We start from the raw sequence: 13,171 nt of genomic DNA, 5'->3' as shown, positions 1-13,171 counted from the left end.
CTTGAGGATTGACCACAAGTTCTCTCAATGGGATTAAGGTCTGGGGACTTTCCTGGCCATGGACCCAAAATATCAATGTTTTGTTCCCCCGAGCCACTTAGTTATCACTTTTGCCTTATGGCAAGGTGCTCCATCATGCTGGAAAAGGCATTGTTCGTCACGAAACTGTTCCTGGATGGTTGGGAGAAGTTGCTCTCAGAGGATGTGTTGGTGCCATTCTTTATTCATGGCTGTGTTCTTAGGCAAAATTGTGAGTGAGCCCACTCCCTTCGCTGAGAAGCAACCCCATACATGAATGGTCTCAGGATGCTTTAATGTTGGCATGACACAGGACTGATGGTAGCGCTCACCTTGTCTCCTCCGGACAAGCTTTTTTCCGGATGCCCCAAATAATCGGAAAGGGGATTCAGAGAAAATGACTTTACCCCAGTCCTCAGCAGTCCAATCTCTGTACCTTTTGCAGAATATCAGTCTGTCCCTGATGTTTTTAATGGAGAGAAGTGGCTTCTTTGCTGCCCTTCTTGACACCAGGCCATCCTCCAAAAGTCTTCACCTCACTGTGCGTGCAGATGCACTCACACGTGCCTGCTGCCATTCCTGAGCAAGCTCTGTACTGGTGGTTCCCCGATCACGCAGCTGAATCAACTTTAGGAGACGGTCCTGGCGCTTGCTGGACTTTCTTGGGCGCCCTGAAGCCTTCACAACAATTGAACCGCTCTCCTTTAAGTTCTTGATGATCCGATAAATGGCTAATTTAGGTGCAATCTTACTGGCAGCAATATCCCTGCCTGTGAAGCCCTTTTTGTGCAAAGCAATGATGACGGCATGTGTTTCCTTGCAAGTAACCATGGTTGACAGAGGAAGTACAATGATTCCAAGCACCACCCTCCTTTTGAAGCTTCCAGTCTGTTATTCAAACTCAATCAGCATGACAGAGTGATCTCCAGCCTTGTCCTCGTCAACACTCACACCTGCGTTAACGAGAGAATCACTGACATGATGTCAGCTGGTTCTTTTGTGCGCAGGGCTGAAATGCAGTGGACATGTTTTTGGGGATTCAGTTCATTTGCATGGCAAAAAAGGGACTTTGCAATTAATTGCAATTCATCTGATCATTCTTCATAACATTCTGGAGTATATGCAAATTGCCATCATACAAACTGAGGCAGCAGACTTTGTGAAAATGAATGTGTCATTCAAAACTTTTGGCCACGACTGTACTTACTAAACCTTAAATTATATTTTTCCAAAGGACACAGAGGCTGCATTTACACAGGCAGCCCAATTCTGATATTTTTCCCACTAATTGGTCTTTTGACCAATCACATCAGCTCTTTCAGTTATTCACATTATTGTATAGTTCCAGGGAGGGGTTTGACTATCTACTTGACCTCTGATTGGCTGAGTTTGAGATCAGCCCTTCACATTTGAGTCCAAGTGTGAAAGAAGGTGTGGCTGAGTTAGGTTCTCTTCAAAACAAATTGTCAATAAAAGTCTGTACCTTCTTGGTGCAGTCACAAAACCTGTTATCTGATGATTCTGTGTATTGATTATTGAACTGCAAAATGTATTCATTTTGCTAAAGTATTAGCTTTGATGATGTACCACAGACAAACCATTCTTTCCCAACTCCTTTCAATTCCGGGCCTCGTAATAACCTGACAGTCCCTTACAATCATTAGTCTCAATATACAACCCACTCAATAACCCAGTCAGAGTCCTAATACTGTATGTTAGGAGTATTATGTAATAGGGGATAGGGAATGTGGCAGGGTTGTCTGAGGGTAAGGGTGCAGGCAGAGAGGTACATCACCTGATCCACTCCAGGGCAGGGTGGGGATGTCTGCGCTCTGGGCCACGATGGAGGAGGCCACCTTATCTCCCAGAGCCCACATGGCCTTACTGGGCGGCCCTGAGACACACACCAACAAAAATCAACAACGATATCTACATCGCAATGAATGGCGCTTGTGTTGTAATGTCATTAAACCTGAAATTACCAATGGGAAATCATTACAATCCAATAATCCACAAACGGCTTAATGCAGGGCTGTACCTAAGAAAGAGATTCCGTTCTTGTCCAAGAGCTCAGGTAGTTTGGGGTTCTCAGAGGCGTGACCCCACCCGGCCCAGACCCCCTATGAACAATAGAAAAAGCAGAGATCAGAGTCTGAGCCATAAAAATAGAATTACTTGATAAGACCAAAGCCCTAAGAACATGGGAATTTGACTGGAACACTCATGGCCGCCGGTCCACTTATCATAGAACATTGTGACTTGATTTGGGATTGGGAATGTCTCTGTGGGTGAGAGTGGAGGAACACAGTCTGACCTGTACAGGAATCCTCTTGGCGATGTCTACGATCAGCTCTACATTGGCATAGTTGTTGTTGTTGGCTCCGCCTGGGACGGGTACATAGTGGTCCGCCATTTTGATATACTCTATAGAAGAGCCACACACAGACAGTCACGCCAGTTATTTTTCCAGAGGTTCCAGGGAAATGATTTAGATATTTCCATGGAGCAATTTAATTAAAATAATTTATGCCGTTTCAGCTGTAGACTTTATCTCCAGATCTGCTGAGTGGCACAATGAGGAACATCCTTCTGGAGCTGCTGCTGATGACCTGCGAAAACCTGTCTCACTGACCTGCGTTGGCTTTCAGGTCCTCAGGGGTGACCATCACCACAAAACGGATGGTCCTCTCATTACGGAACATCTCGTAGGACCAACGGCGGATGGAACGCATACATTTGACCGCTGCTATGCCATTATTAGCTATCAGCACCTTGATAAAGAGAAATAGGTGGAGAGCAAAAGTGAAATGGAGAGAGAGAAAAGAAAAGAGTGAGAATAAACGACTATACTCTAGAACAACGTTGACGCTGTATTTTGGCTGCTTAGTCTGTTGCGCGTAGATTGACGAGGAGTTTAGTAAAAAAAAAAGTTACAATTTTGCGACACTCATCCAAAAGGCCCAGACAGACAGGGACGTCTTACCTTATTTATGACCCGGTTGCCACCGAAGCGGGTGACAAACTCGGCTGGCGAGGCCACTGTGAAGTCTCTCTGCAGCTCCATTTTCCGGATCTCGCGAACCTTCTTCACCAGGTGTGGGTGAGACATGCTAGGCCTGGAGAAAAACAGACGAGTTGTTGGCGAAGACCACAAATGTGTCAACGCCTCTCATTTTTTGTCAACATTTCGTGTTGTAATCTACACTTTAATTTTGGATCCTAGTACCAACTCAAGCGAAACATCAAGCAACCGCTCATTTATGTGATGTGACAAAACGATCATGTAAAGTATGTCCCGGTAAAATTGAACATAGGACTGACTACTCGAAGAACATTCCCATCCAGCGCTAGCAAGTTACAATATGCTATAGGCTACTTTACTATCCCAAGTGGAAAACCATTACCGAACTCAGTGACAAACCCCATAACAAGGAGGAAACAGCAGCATCGGTAATCGATGGACCATTACAGCAGTCAATTGCAGACTCTTCAGCGGGTAGCAGCTGTGCTGTTGTTTCTCAGGTCACAAGTAAGTGCCTTACCTTCTCTGTAAAAATCTTGTCAGCTAGGGCAGGGACGAACCAGTAAAGCAATAGTTTTTTCCATGGCAAAAATGAAAACGCAAAGCAAACTCTCGTCTTTTAAAAACCTGCTGTATGTAAAAGTGTGCTACAGCTTGGAAAATAAATACACGTGACTCTGGATGACAACAAATGTTTGTTTGCAATATTAGGGCTAATTTTCCTAAAGAAGTTAAATACGCTTCGTTTTATTTCCTTGTCGCAATACCAACGAGTATAACGATACTGGTATCGTCCCGACCCTATCGTCAGCCATATCCTACGCAAGGTATTCAGTCTACCGTGACAAATGTTTAAACTCTGCTACGATCTGACAGTTGTCAACACAACGCATTGCTAATCCTCTCTTACCTACCTACAGAGGTGTCTCAAAGATAGTGTGGCTCTGGTAATTCAATTCCTGCACACTGCAAGTACGCACGCATAAACAACACTTCCCAGACCACAGAGCCAAGCAAAGGTTAACGTGTTATCAGCAAAAAGGACTTGTGTAACTAGGCTATCATTAGCAGAGAATTGTACCATCTCTCCATCGTGCCAAACCACCAATAATATCCACATGAACCAAGTTCATATGAAAAAGATAATGGAAACAATGACAACTTAGTGAGAATTAACCTGGAAATGGATTTCAAATTCTCAGTTTAACATGATCACTTAAATTAGTAGCCAGACTCATTCAGAAGTTCACTACCGAGAAAGAGCCAACACTCACCTCTATAGCCTACCAGGGAAGGGAGTAAAGAGGAAGTCTGGCACTTCCACTGAACAGGCCATTTGATAAAACATAAAGAGTGCTTAGGGAGGAATTTCATGTCGTTAGACCCCATTCCAGTGAAGTAGGTTAAAGTGAGTAAATGACATGTGACACACTCTTATATGTCAATGTTGTAACCTACAATATTTCATTTTGTAACCTAGTACCTACTCAAGCGAAACATCAAGCAACTGGCACTCACAGATGTCTGTGTTGTGACAAATCTACGCATGGAAAGTAGGACATAAGACTACTAGAAGAAAATTCCTGTCCAGCACTAGCAAGTTACAATATGCAATAACCTACTTTACTGTCCCAAGGGGAAAGCCCATCATCGGACTTTGCGACAAAACCCATAACAAGGAGAAGGAAACAGCGGCGACATTGTTAAAAATCGATGGACCATTGCAGCAGTCAGACAAAATTGAGTCTCTAGGTAGGGTAGCAGCAGCTGTGCCGTTGTTGCTCAGGTCACAAGTTCCTTACCTTCTCTGTAAGCCAAAGATCTCGTCAGCCATATTTTTACACAGGGTGTTCAGCCTACCTAGACAGACGAATGTTCCAACTCGGCTACAATCAGACAAGATGTCAATAAAACAAAGTACTAATCCTCTCTGTTTACCGTCAGGGAGGTGCGTCAGAGATAGTGTGGCTCTGGTAGTCACAGCACGTATAAACAAGACTTCCCAGACCACAGAGCCAATTAAGAGTTCACGTGTAATCAGCAAAAATGCATAGTCTAATTACACACGCAATCCCTGGCAGGTAATTTTACAATCTCTCCATTGTGCCAAACCACCAGTAATATTAATATGAACCAAGTTCATATGGAAAAGATATGATACAATAACAGGGTTCAACATGATCACGTGATGTCTTAATAATTAGCCAGACTCCTTCAGAAACTTAATTGAAAGCTGACACGCGACATAAAACGATAGTGTACCAGGGAAGGGTTAAGAGGAAGCCTGCCACTCACTTCCACCATTCCAGTGAAGTTGATTCTAGTGGCTATAAATTATGACGATTCAATTATGGATCACCGAGGAAAACAATGTCAAGACCAGAAAGAAATCTGTACTCAGCAGTCTCCTCAATCCATATACAAATAAGAGTTGAAACTATAGCTAGGCCTAGGCAAATCAAATCAAATCTAATTTTATTTGTCACATACACATGGTTAGCAGATGTTAATGCGAGTGTAGCGAAATCACATATTAGGGACAGTTCACCCAAATTACAAAATGTTTAACATTTAAAACATGTAGGCTAAATGTTTTCAAATGTCCTACACAAATTATCTTAAAAGTAACTTCATTGAGATACACAAATCAGACACTTTGGGACGATTTGGACTTTGTCCAGTGTGTCTTCTCTACAATTCCAGGGCATTGAGAAGGTGGAAGTGTGACTAAGAGGAGGAGACAACAACTGTAAACTCTGCCATAGATAACTCTTCTGGGTTCATACTTTAGGCGCCCTACAACCGTGAGGACTTGAGGATTTTGACAAGGGTCATGTTGTAATTCCTATCATCTTAGCTTCACACACACTGCCTCCCTGGTATTAGGATGTCCTGTATTCATGACAGCCCTAGTGGCCTGATACTTAAACCCAGAAGTATGGGGCCGGTAGGAGTTTTTCTGCTTTGTTGTCCTCTCTGAATCTATGGGTTCCTTATACAAACACCACATTCCCTGCGTACATGTGTTTTATTAGAGTAGAAATACATCCATAACGTTCAGTTCTATCCTGTATTTCTATCTAATGGCCGTTTTGGGTATTTTATATTACCACAGGTGTCTGCAATTACCTCTGGCTCACTGCGTGGCCTAATCTGTCCCATTGTTGTTTGTGGAGATATCCTCTGATGAAGGTCGACTGATCGAAAGCTCAACTAGAATGAATTGCTGTTATTCCGGATGATTTTGGACAAATTTAAAACATGCTATTTCAGCCCTCAGGCAACCAGCCTAGCTGAACTTCTGAAAGACATTACATGTGCCTAAATAACAAGTGCGCGTGCAGTGTAAGTCACAATCCTGGCATGGTCAATGAGTAAACTGTTGACAAACATCACTAATGACACGGGGTAGTGTTCACTGGGCGCCACAGCTCATTCTTCCTCCATCCAATCTAAAATGATCCGGAGGATGGAAAAGTTTGGCATCGCAATTCCATTGCTTGGCTTGCCAATGTTCTATTTCAGTAAGGGCTGGGGGGGGGGGGGGGGGATATTCAGTGAGACTGTAGGATTGCAGGAATTCAAGACAGAAGTCAAAAGAGATACAGTACTTTGGGGTTTCATATTCCTGTGATGAAAGTGCACTTGTCAAGCTCCAGACATTCTGTTAGGCTAGTTTTGCAGTCTTTCAACTCATCAGAGCCGACATCTGACTGATAATGGACACGATAAGAGTGACGCTGAGACTTTTCACTTTAAAATATGCCAAGCAAAAACTTGATGGCAACAAACCATACACCTATTTGCAGAAGGCTTCTTGTAACAATTGACACAGAACATTTGACTAACAGGTAACAGAATGACAGTAAAATCTCTCACAGTTTATGAGACCAGGGCAGCAGGTAGCCTTGAAGTTAGAGCCGACAAGGTAAAAAAATTCTACTTTTTTTTTTTTAACCTTAAGCAGGGCACTTGACCCTAATTGCTCCAGGGTCGCAGTCAATAATGGCTGATGCCTGGCATGACCCCACTCTCCGAGGGTGTCTCAGGAGGAGTTAGGAAACAGGACAAGAATTAAGATTCAAAGATGTCTGCAGAAACAATGGGAAACATTTACTTTGTCCACTGTTCCGCAAAAATAGTTCCCTTCCTCCATTTGGGCTTTTTAGATGTGGTCACCCCAATTCCACCGGTGAAAACCTTGCTACTGCAGCATGTTGAAGCTTGGGGTGCCAAACTCATTCCATGGAGGGCCTAGTGTCTATTTTGTTTTTTTCTTTTCAATTAAGACAACCAGGTGAGGGGAGATCCATACTGAAACCAGGTGAGGCTTCCATCTCCCTCCATGGCAGATTGTTTCTGATCTGTGAATAGCAGAGTTAAACTCTGACACCAAAACAATAAGACCTTCACCAATCCCTTCCTCTCAGCTGATCCACAACCTCCCCTCTCCAGTCACACAGGCGGAGCAAAACATTCTTCACCCACAGACTCACATGGAACGGGAACAGAGCACCGCAGTGTTTGTCTGTTTCGACGCGTTTGACCTCACACACACACACAGAGGGTGCATCAATTATCATTAAAGTTAAATACAAGTTGTCCCTTCACAAACCACCAAACTAAAGCTTATCATAACCTTCATGCACATTGTAAACAAAAACTTGAAGGTTAATCCTTTCATGTAGCAATTTTGCAAACTGACTGAAATTGCCAAAACATTGTTGTGTAAGCCTACACAGTAGCATGATGTCAGTCAGTGCTATTCATAGGCCTATGCTACTTCTTAATATTAGGAAAAACAAAAGGCTTATTTACAAAAAAACACAGTAAGTTCTCAATAAGTTCTTACCTTTCTCCTCTTTCAGCTTCACCTCCATGGTAATTCCTACACAAGTGGCTCAAGTCTACAAACAAGTGTTTAATACTTGGCTCAGAGTGGACTGGGGCAGTCAAAGAAGTAGACTTAGATAAGCTTAGCTGACCAACTACCCCAGATATCCATCACGATATCACCAAAAAAAGATAAACAATAGCTCCTCGTGGGCTATACCTAAAGGCCACGTACAGCAAGTCAAATGTATTTGCAGAGACCTTCCAAGGGCGGGATTAAGGTTTGTCTAGCTACCATACAATACGTTGTCGTGTGGCCCTTGGGACTCGGACCCAGGTTCTCAAGGTCAGTCAAGAGACATGTTCCATTAATAGTGCAGAGACGTGAGGCATGCGACAATAATACAGTTCACTGTCAGCGGCATGCTGTGGTCAGGTGATCACAGGCAGGCTGGTTGTTTGGAGACAGAACACAAGGCAGCAATCATACCACAATGTGGTTGGCAAAGTTCCACTCAGACCAACACTTGGTCTCGCCTGTTGGGCAACAACGCACTCTACTGTCAGTGAGAGGCTACTGCACTGACAGGTACCCTCACCTCACTAGTCAATGAGATACGAGCTAATTTGCTCAATGGTCCATTTATTTCTTCATACTGGGTTACTGGAGCAGGCACTTGCATTCACCACCAACACATTCTGAACAAAATACATTTCAGATGTCACCCGACTATAGAAATTGAGGATGTCTAAACCGGTTCTCAATTATGAAAACAAAGTTAACTTGAACTAAGGGGCAAAACAACATTGCATTGGCCTACCTCATGCCAGGGGAGGTGGTGGTTAACGTTACTGATTGAACTTGCTGTGGGGGGGAGAAGGCGGTTGAGGTTGCTGATGCAGTTTGCCGTACGGTGGAGGCGGTGGCCTCAGAGGAACTCGAACCTGTAGGGGGTTTCATGGTCAAAGGCAGCTCGTCATCTGATGAATTGTCCTCCGATGCCCCCAGGATGAACTTGAGACAGGCTCGTCGAACCTCTGGGCCTGAGCTGAGCTTGGGCCTGGTCGTTCTACTGGGAGGCTGAGGAACGACAAAGGGAGATGGTTGGGTCTGTGTGTACTGCTCTGTCATCCCCTCTGAAGAGGCCTGAGGAGGCTGGGAACCCCCTGCTCTGGGTATCATGGGTCCCTCAGAGGGGTCAATGTGGGTTAGGGGACTGTTGTCCCCGCTGTCTGAGGTAGATGATGCAAGAACCATTGGTGTGGAGTGTTCAACAGGAGCAGGGGTGTGTACAGCTGCGGTGGGTCCATCGGCCGCTTGCATCTCCTCTTGTGCTGCAGCTGCAGGGCTTCCACACCCAGTCGGAGTTTCCCCACCTTGGTCCAGCATCATCTTGTCCTTAATCCTCCAAAGTAGCCACAATACGAGCAGAAATCCCGAGAGTAGAAGTGGGAGCATTCACAGACATCCTCTTGAAACTGCAAATTCATGAAAAGAGAGAATTAACCTAAGTATGATTCTAATCCAAATGTTGTCACTGTACCAACAAGGAAATTAATATGGATTCAAAATGAATTATGTGACTGCCTCAGATGTAAGGATTTCTATCAAGTGAACAAGCAATTGTTACTAGAGGTCGACCGATTAAATCGGAATGGCCGATTAATTAGGGCCGATTTCAAGTTTTCATAACAATCGGAAATCTGTATTTTTGGGCGCTGATTTGCCGATTTAAAATATATATATATATAATTACACCTTTATTTAATCTTTTCAACTAGACAAGTCAGTTAAGAACACATTCTTATTTTCAATGACTGCCTAGGAATGGTGGGTTAACTGCCTCATTCAAGGGCAGAACGACAGATTTTCACCTTGTCAGCTCAGGGGATTCAATCTTGCAACCTTACAGTTAACTAGTCCAACACAATAATGACCTGCCTCTCGTTGCACTCCACAAGGAGACTGCCTGTTACGCAAATGCAGTAAGCCAAAGTTTAACTTATAAAAACAATCAATCATAATCACTAGTTAACTACACATGGTTGATGATATTACTAGATATTATCTAGCGTGTCCTGTGTTGCATATAATCTGACTAAGCATACAAGTATCTAAGTATCTGACTGAGCGGTGGTAGGCAGAAGCAGGTGCGTAAGCATTCATTCAAACAGCACTTTCGGGCGTTTTGCCAGCAGCTCTTCGTTGTGCGTCAAGCACTGCGCTGTTTATGACTTCAAGCCTATCAACTCCCGAGATGAGGCTGGCGTAACCGAAGTGAAATGGCTAGCTAGTTAGCGTGCGCTAATAGCGTTTCAAACGTCACTCGCTCTGAGCATTGGGGTGGTTGTTTCCCTTGCTCTGCATGGGTAACGCTGCTTCGAGGGTGGCTGTTGTCGTTGTGTTGCTGGTTCGAGCCCAGGGAGGAGCGAGGAGAGGTACGGAAGCTATACTGTTACACTGGCAATACTAAAGTGCCTATAAGAACATCCAATAGTCAAAGGTTAATGAAATACAAATGGTATAGAGGGAAATAGTCCTATAATTCCTATAATAACTACAACCTAAAACTTCTTACCTGGGAATATTGAAGACTCATGTTAAAAGGAACCACCAGCTTTCATATGTTCTCATGTTCTGAGCAAGGAACTGAAACGGTAGCTTTCTTACATAGCACATATTGCAATTTTACTTTATTCTCCAGCACTTTTGTTTTTGCATTATTTAAACCAAATTGAACATGTTTCATTATTTACTTGAAGCTAAATTGATTTTATTGATGTATTATATTAAGTTAAAATAAGTGTTAATTCAGTATTGTTGTAATTGTCATTATTACAACTAAATATATATATATATATCTCGACAAACCATTTCTGTATGGACCTCGCTTTGTGCATAGGGGCATTGTCATGCTGAAACAGGAAAGGGCCTTCCCTGAACTGTTGCTCCAAAGTTGGAAGCACAGAATTGTAATTGTATGCTGTAGGGTTAACATTTCCCTTCACTGGAACTAAGGGGCATAGCTGAACCATGAAAAACAGCCCCAGACCATTATTCTGCTGCTCGGCCATGGAAACCCATTTCCTGAAGCTCCCGACGAACAGTTATTGTGCTGACCTTGCTTCCAGAGACAGTATGGAACAAGCCTGTTACAACCGAGGAGACCATTTTTACGGGCTACTCATTTCAGCACCCGGCGGTCCCGTTCTGTGAGCTTGTGTGGCCTATCACTTCATGTCTGAGCCATTGTTGCTTCTATACCTTTCCACTTCACAATAAGAGCACTTACAGTTAAGCAGGGCAGCTCTATCAGGGCAGAACTTATACGAACTGACTTGTTGGAAAGGTGGCATCCTACGACCGTGCCACATTGAAAGTCACTGAGCTCTTCAGTAAGGCCATTCTACGGGCAATGTTTGTCTATGGAGATTCCATTACTGTCTGCTCGATTTTATACACCTGTCAGCAACGGGTATGGCTGAAATAGCCAAATCCACTCATTTCAAGGGGTGTCCACATAGTGTACCTAGTAGTGTACCTTGTAGAAAATCAGATATACAATCTGAATAGATTAGCCTTTCTCTCAATGCTTTACCAACATTATACAGAGAACGGACTATGTGGAGGTTGCCCCAACCACTGATCAAGGGTCAGTTATCTTCTTAGGTCTTTATCCTGCTAATTGTCAAGGTCAGGGAGTAATGTAATATGATCCTAGTTCTGTGGTAAAGGGCAACTTCTACCTCATAATGAAAAGGACAGTCTAAAAGCACTAGACACAAATAGGCTGCAAAAAAACAAGCAGCCAAATATGCTGTCTTGACAGTGCACGAGGTAGCCTGTAAATTACTGTATAATTAACCCAAATGGAATGATTTGCAGAAAAAACCTTTTGCAGTGTTTTCGGGGACTAGGCTACATGGTACGGCAGAGCGAGGCAGGCTTTTCCTTCACTACTACCGTGTGACCAGTAAATAACCGGTCTCTGGCAGCTGGAGAGAACCGAGTGGGTTTAATTCACAAGTGGGTTTTATTCACACATGAGCACGGCTGACAGCTGTCCTTGTCCCATATGGGGGAAAGGTCAGCTGTGAGGGAATGGAGTGGGGAGGGAGAGGGACAGACAAGTCATGTAAACAACAGTGGTATAGGATGAAGCACAGGACGAAAGGGCCAAATTATACCATGTCACATAAAAATAAAAAGGCATACTCTTCTCTGCCAAGTTTGAACTTCGAAGTGAACAGGCTCCTGACTCAGAATGTTGGAGGGCCATTTATAATATATGCTTTCCTCTGGCATGCTTGAGTAGATTGTTATGTGCTCAATGTTCTGCTTTCTAAGTATGCCCATGCAATAGTTTAAGTTTATCAAACATCAAATAGACTAGGTCAGAAGTGATACTCATCACATCAATATTTCAGATGGGGTAGTCAACAAAAGTACTCGGACATTGATTACAGTAGACTATCAATCTCTGGATTTGGTGCAAAAACATTTTTTCAGGGCCAATTCTACACAATATCACACAAATGTGGATGGATAATCCTGGATCTCAGGCCTAGGCTACATGTCGCATAAAGTTTCAACTCCCCAATGCTAAAATAGGCAACAATATATAGTAAACATTACTAACCAAACTGGGCATTGACTAGTTATATGGAAGCAAGAATAGCCTGGCTAGCTAGCTACTCTCTTTACCGCGTTTTTGAAAGCCAACTATTGTCCGGTGACTATGGTTAGTTCAGTACTGTAGCTAGTTAACTAATTAGTTGTAGGCTTACCTCTACCGTCCATTGCAGCTTTATTGGGCGTGTTGATGCTAACAATTGTGATGTGGACTAACCACACGCGTGCAACAGATTAACCGTTTACCGTTTCGGAACCAAACGGAAGCTAAACAGAGGAACTGGAACGACCGAACGAAACAGGGCGGGACCTACCTGAATTTGTCCAATTGAACCTCTCGTTTTTGTTACAAAACGTTTTTCGTTTTGAGTAAACGGTGTCAAAGAGTACACATCTTACTGTCTAATATTATATCTAGCTACATCGCATGATTCATGTACTCGACAAGAATATATTTATTTCTAGTGAGTGGGCTAACGTAATAAATCTGAGGTTCGGGGTCGCGATTGTTGGCATAGTTACTGAGGGGTTTCAATTATCGTTCAGGTCACGGGCCATAGACCGCGACCTGCGGCTAAACATAATCGAATCCGCAACATGTTTAGCTCGCTATGTGGTGTTGTGCTGCTAAAAATAGTTTTGGTTTGCCGCTAAAATAATCATTT

At 43.4% G+C, this 13,171-nt stretch overlaps 1 protein-coding gene across 1 annotated transcript in view; it reads right to left on the bottom strand.

Moving 5' to 3' along the window:
• Positions 1 to 12,773, bottom strand: part of LOC115139760 (acetyl-CoA carboxylase-like) — a 47,288-nt gene extending 34,515 nt beyond the window's left edge. Inside the window, 7 exon segments of the mRNA XM_029677504.2 lie at positions 1,814 to 1,912; positions 2,057 to 2,138; positions 2,333 to 2,442; positions 2,651 to 2,789; positions 3,002 to 3,134; positions 8,695 to 9,352; positions 12,662 to 12,773. Coding sequence (XP_029533364.2) covers positions 1,814 to 1,912; positions 2,057 to 2,138; positions 2,333 to 2,442; positions 2,651 to 2,789; positions 3,002 to 3,134; positions 8,695 to 9,332 — 1,201 coding nt within the window. The 5' untranslated portion in view covers positions 9,333 to 9,352; positions 12,662 to 12,773.
• Positions 12,774 to 13,171: the final 398 nt, after the last annotated feature.

The sequence above is a fragment of the Oncorhynchus nerka genome, linkage group LG13 (genome assembly GCF_034236695.1).
Source record: "Oncorhynchus nerka isolate Pitt River linkage group LG13, Oner_Uvic_2.0, whole genome shotgun sequence".
In the NCBI taxonomy this organism is placed as follows: domain Eukaryota; kingdom Metazoa; phylum Chordata; class Actinopteri; order Salmoniformes; family Salmonidae; genus Oncorhynchus; species Oncorhynchus nerka.
The sequence above is the reverse complement of the archived record's forward strand: the minus strand, read 5'-3'. Positions and strand labels throughout refer to the sequence as shown.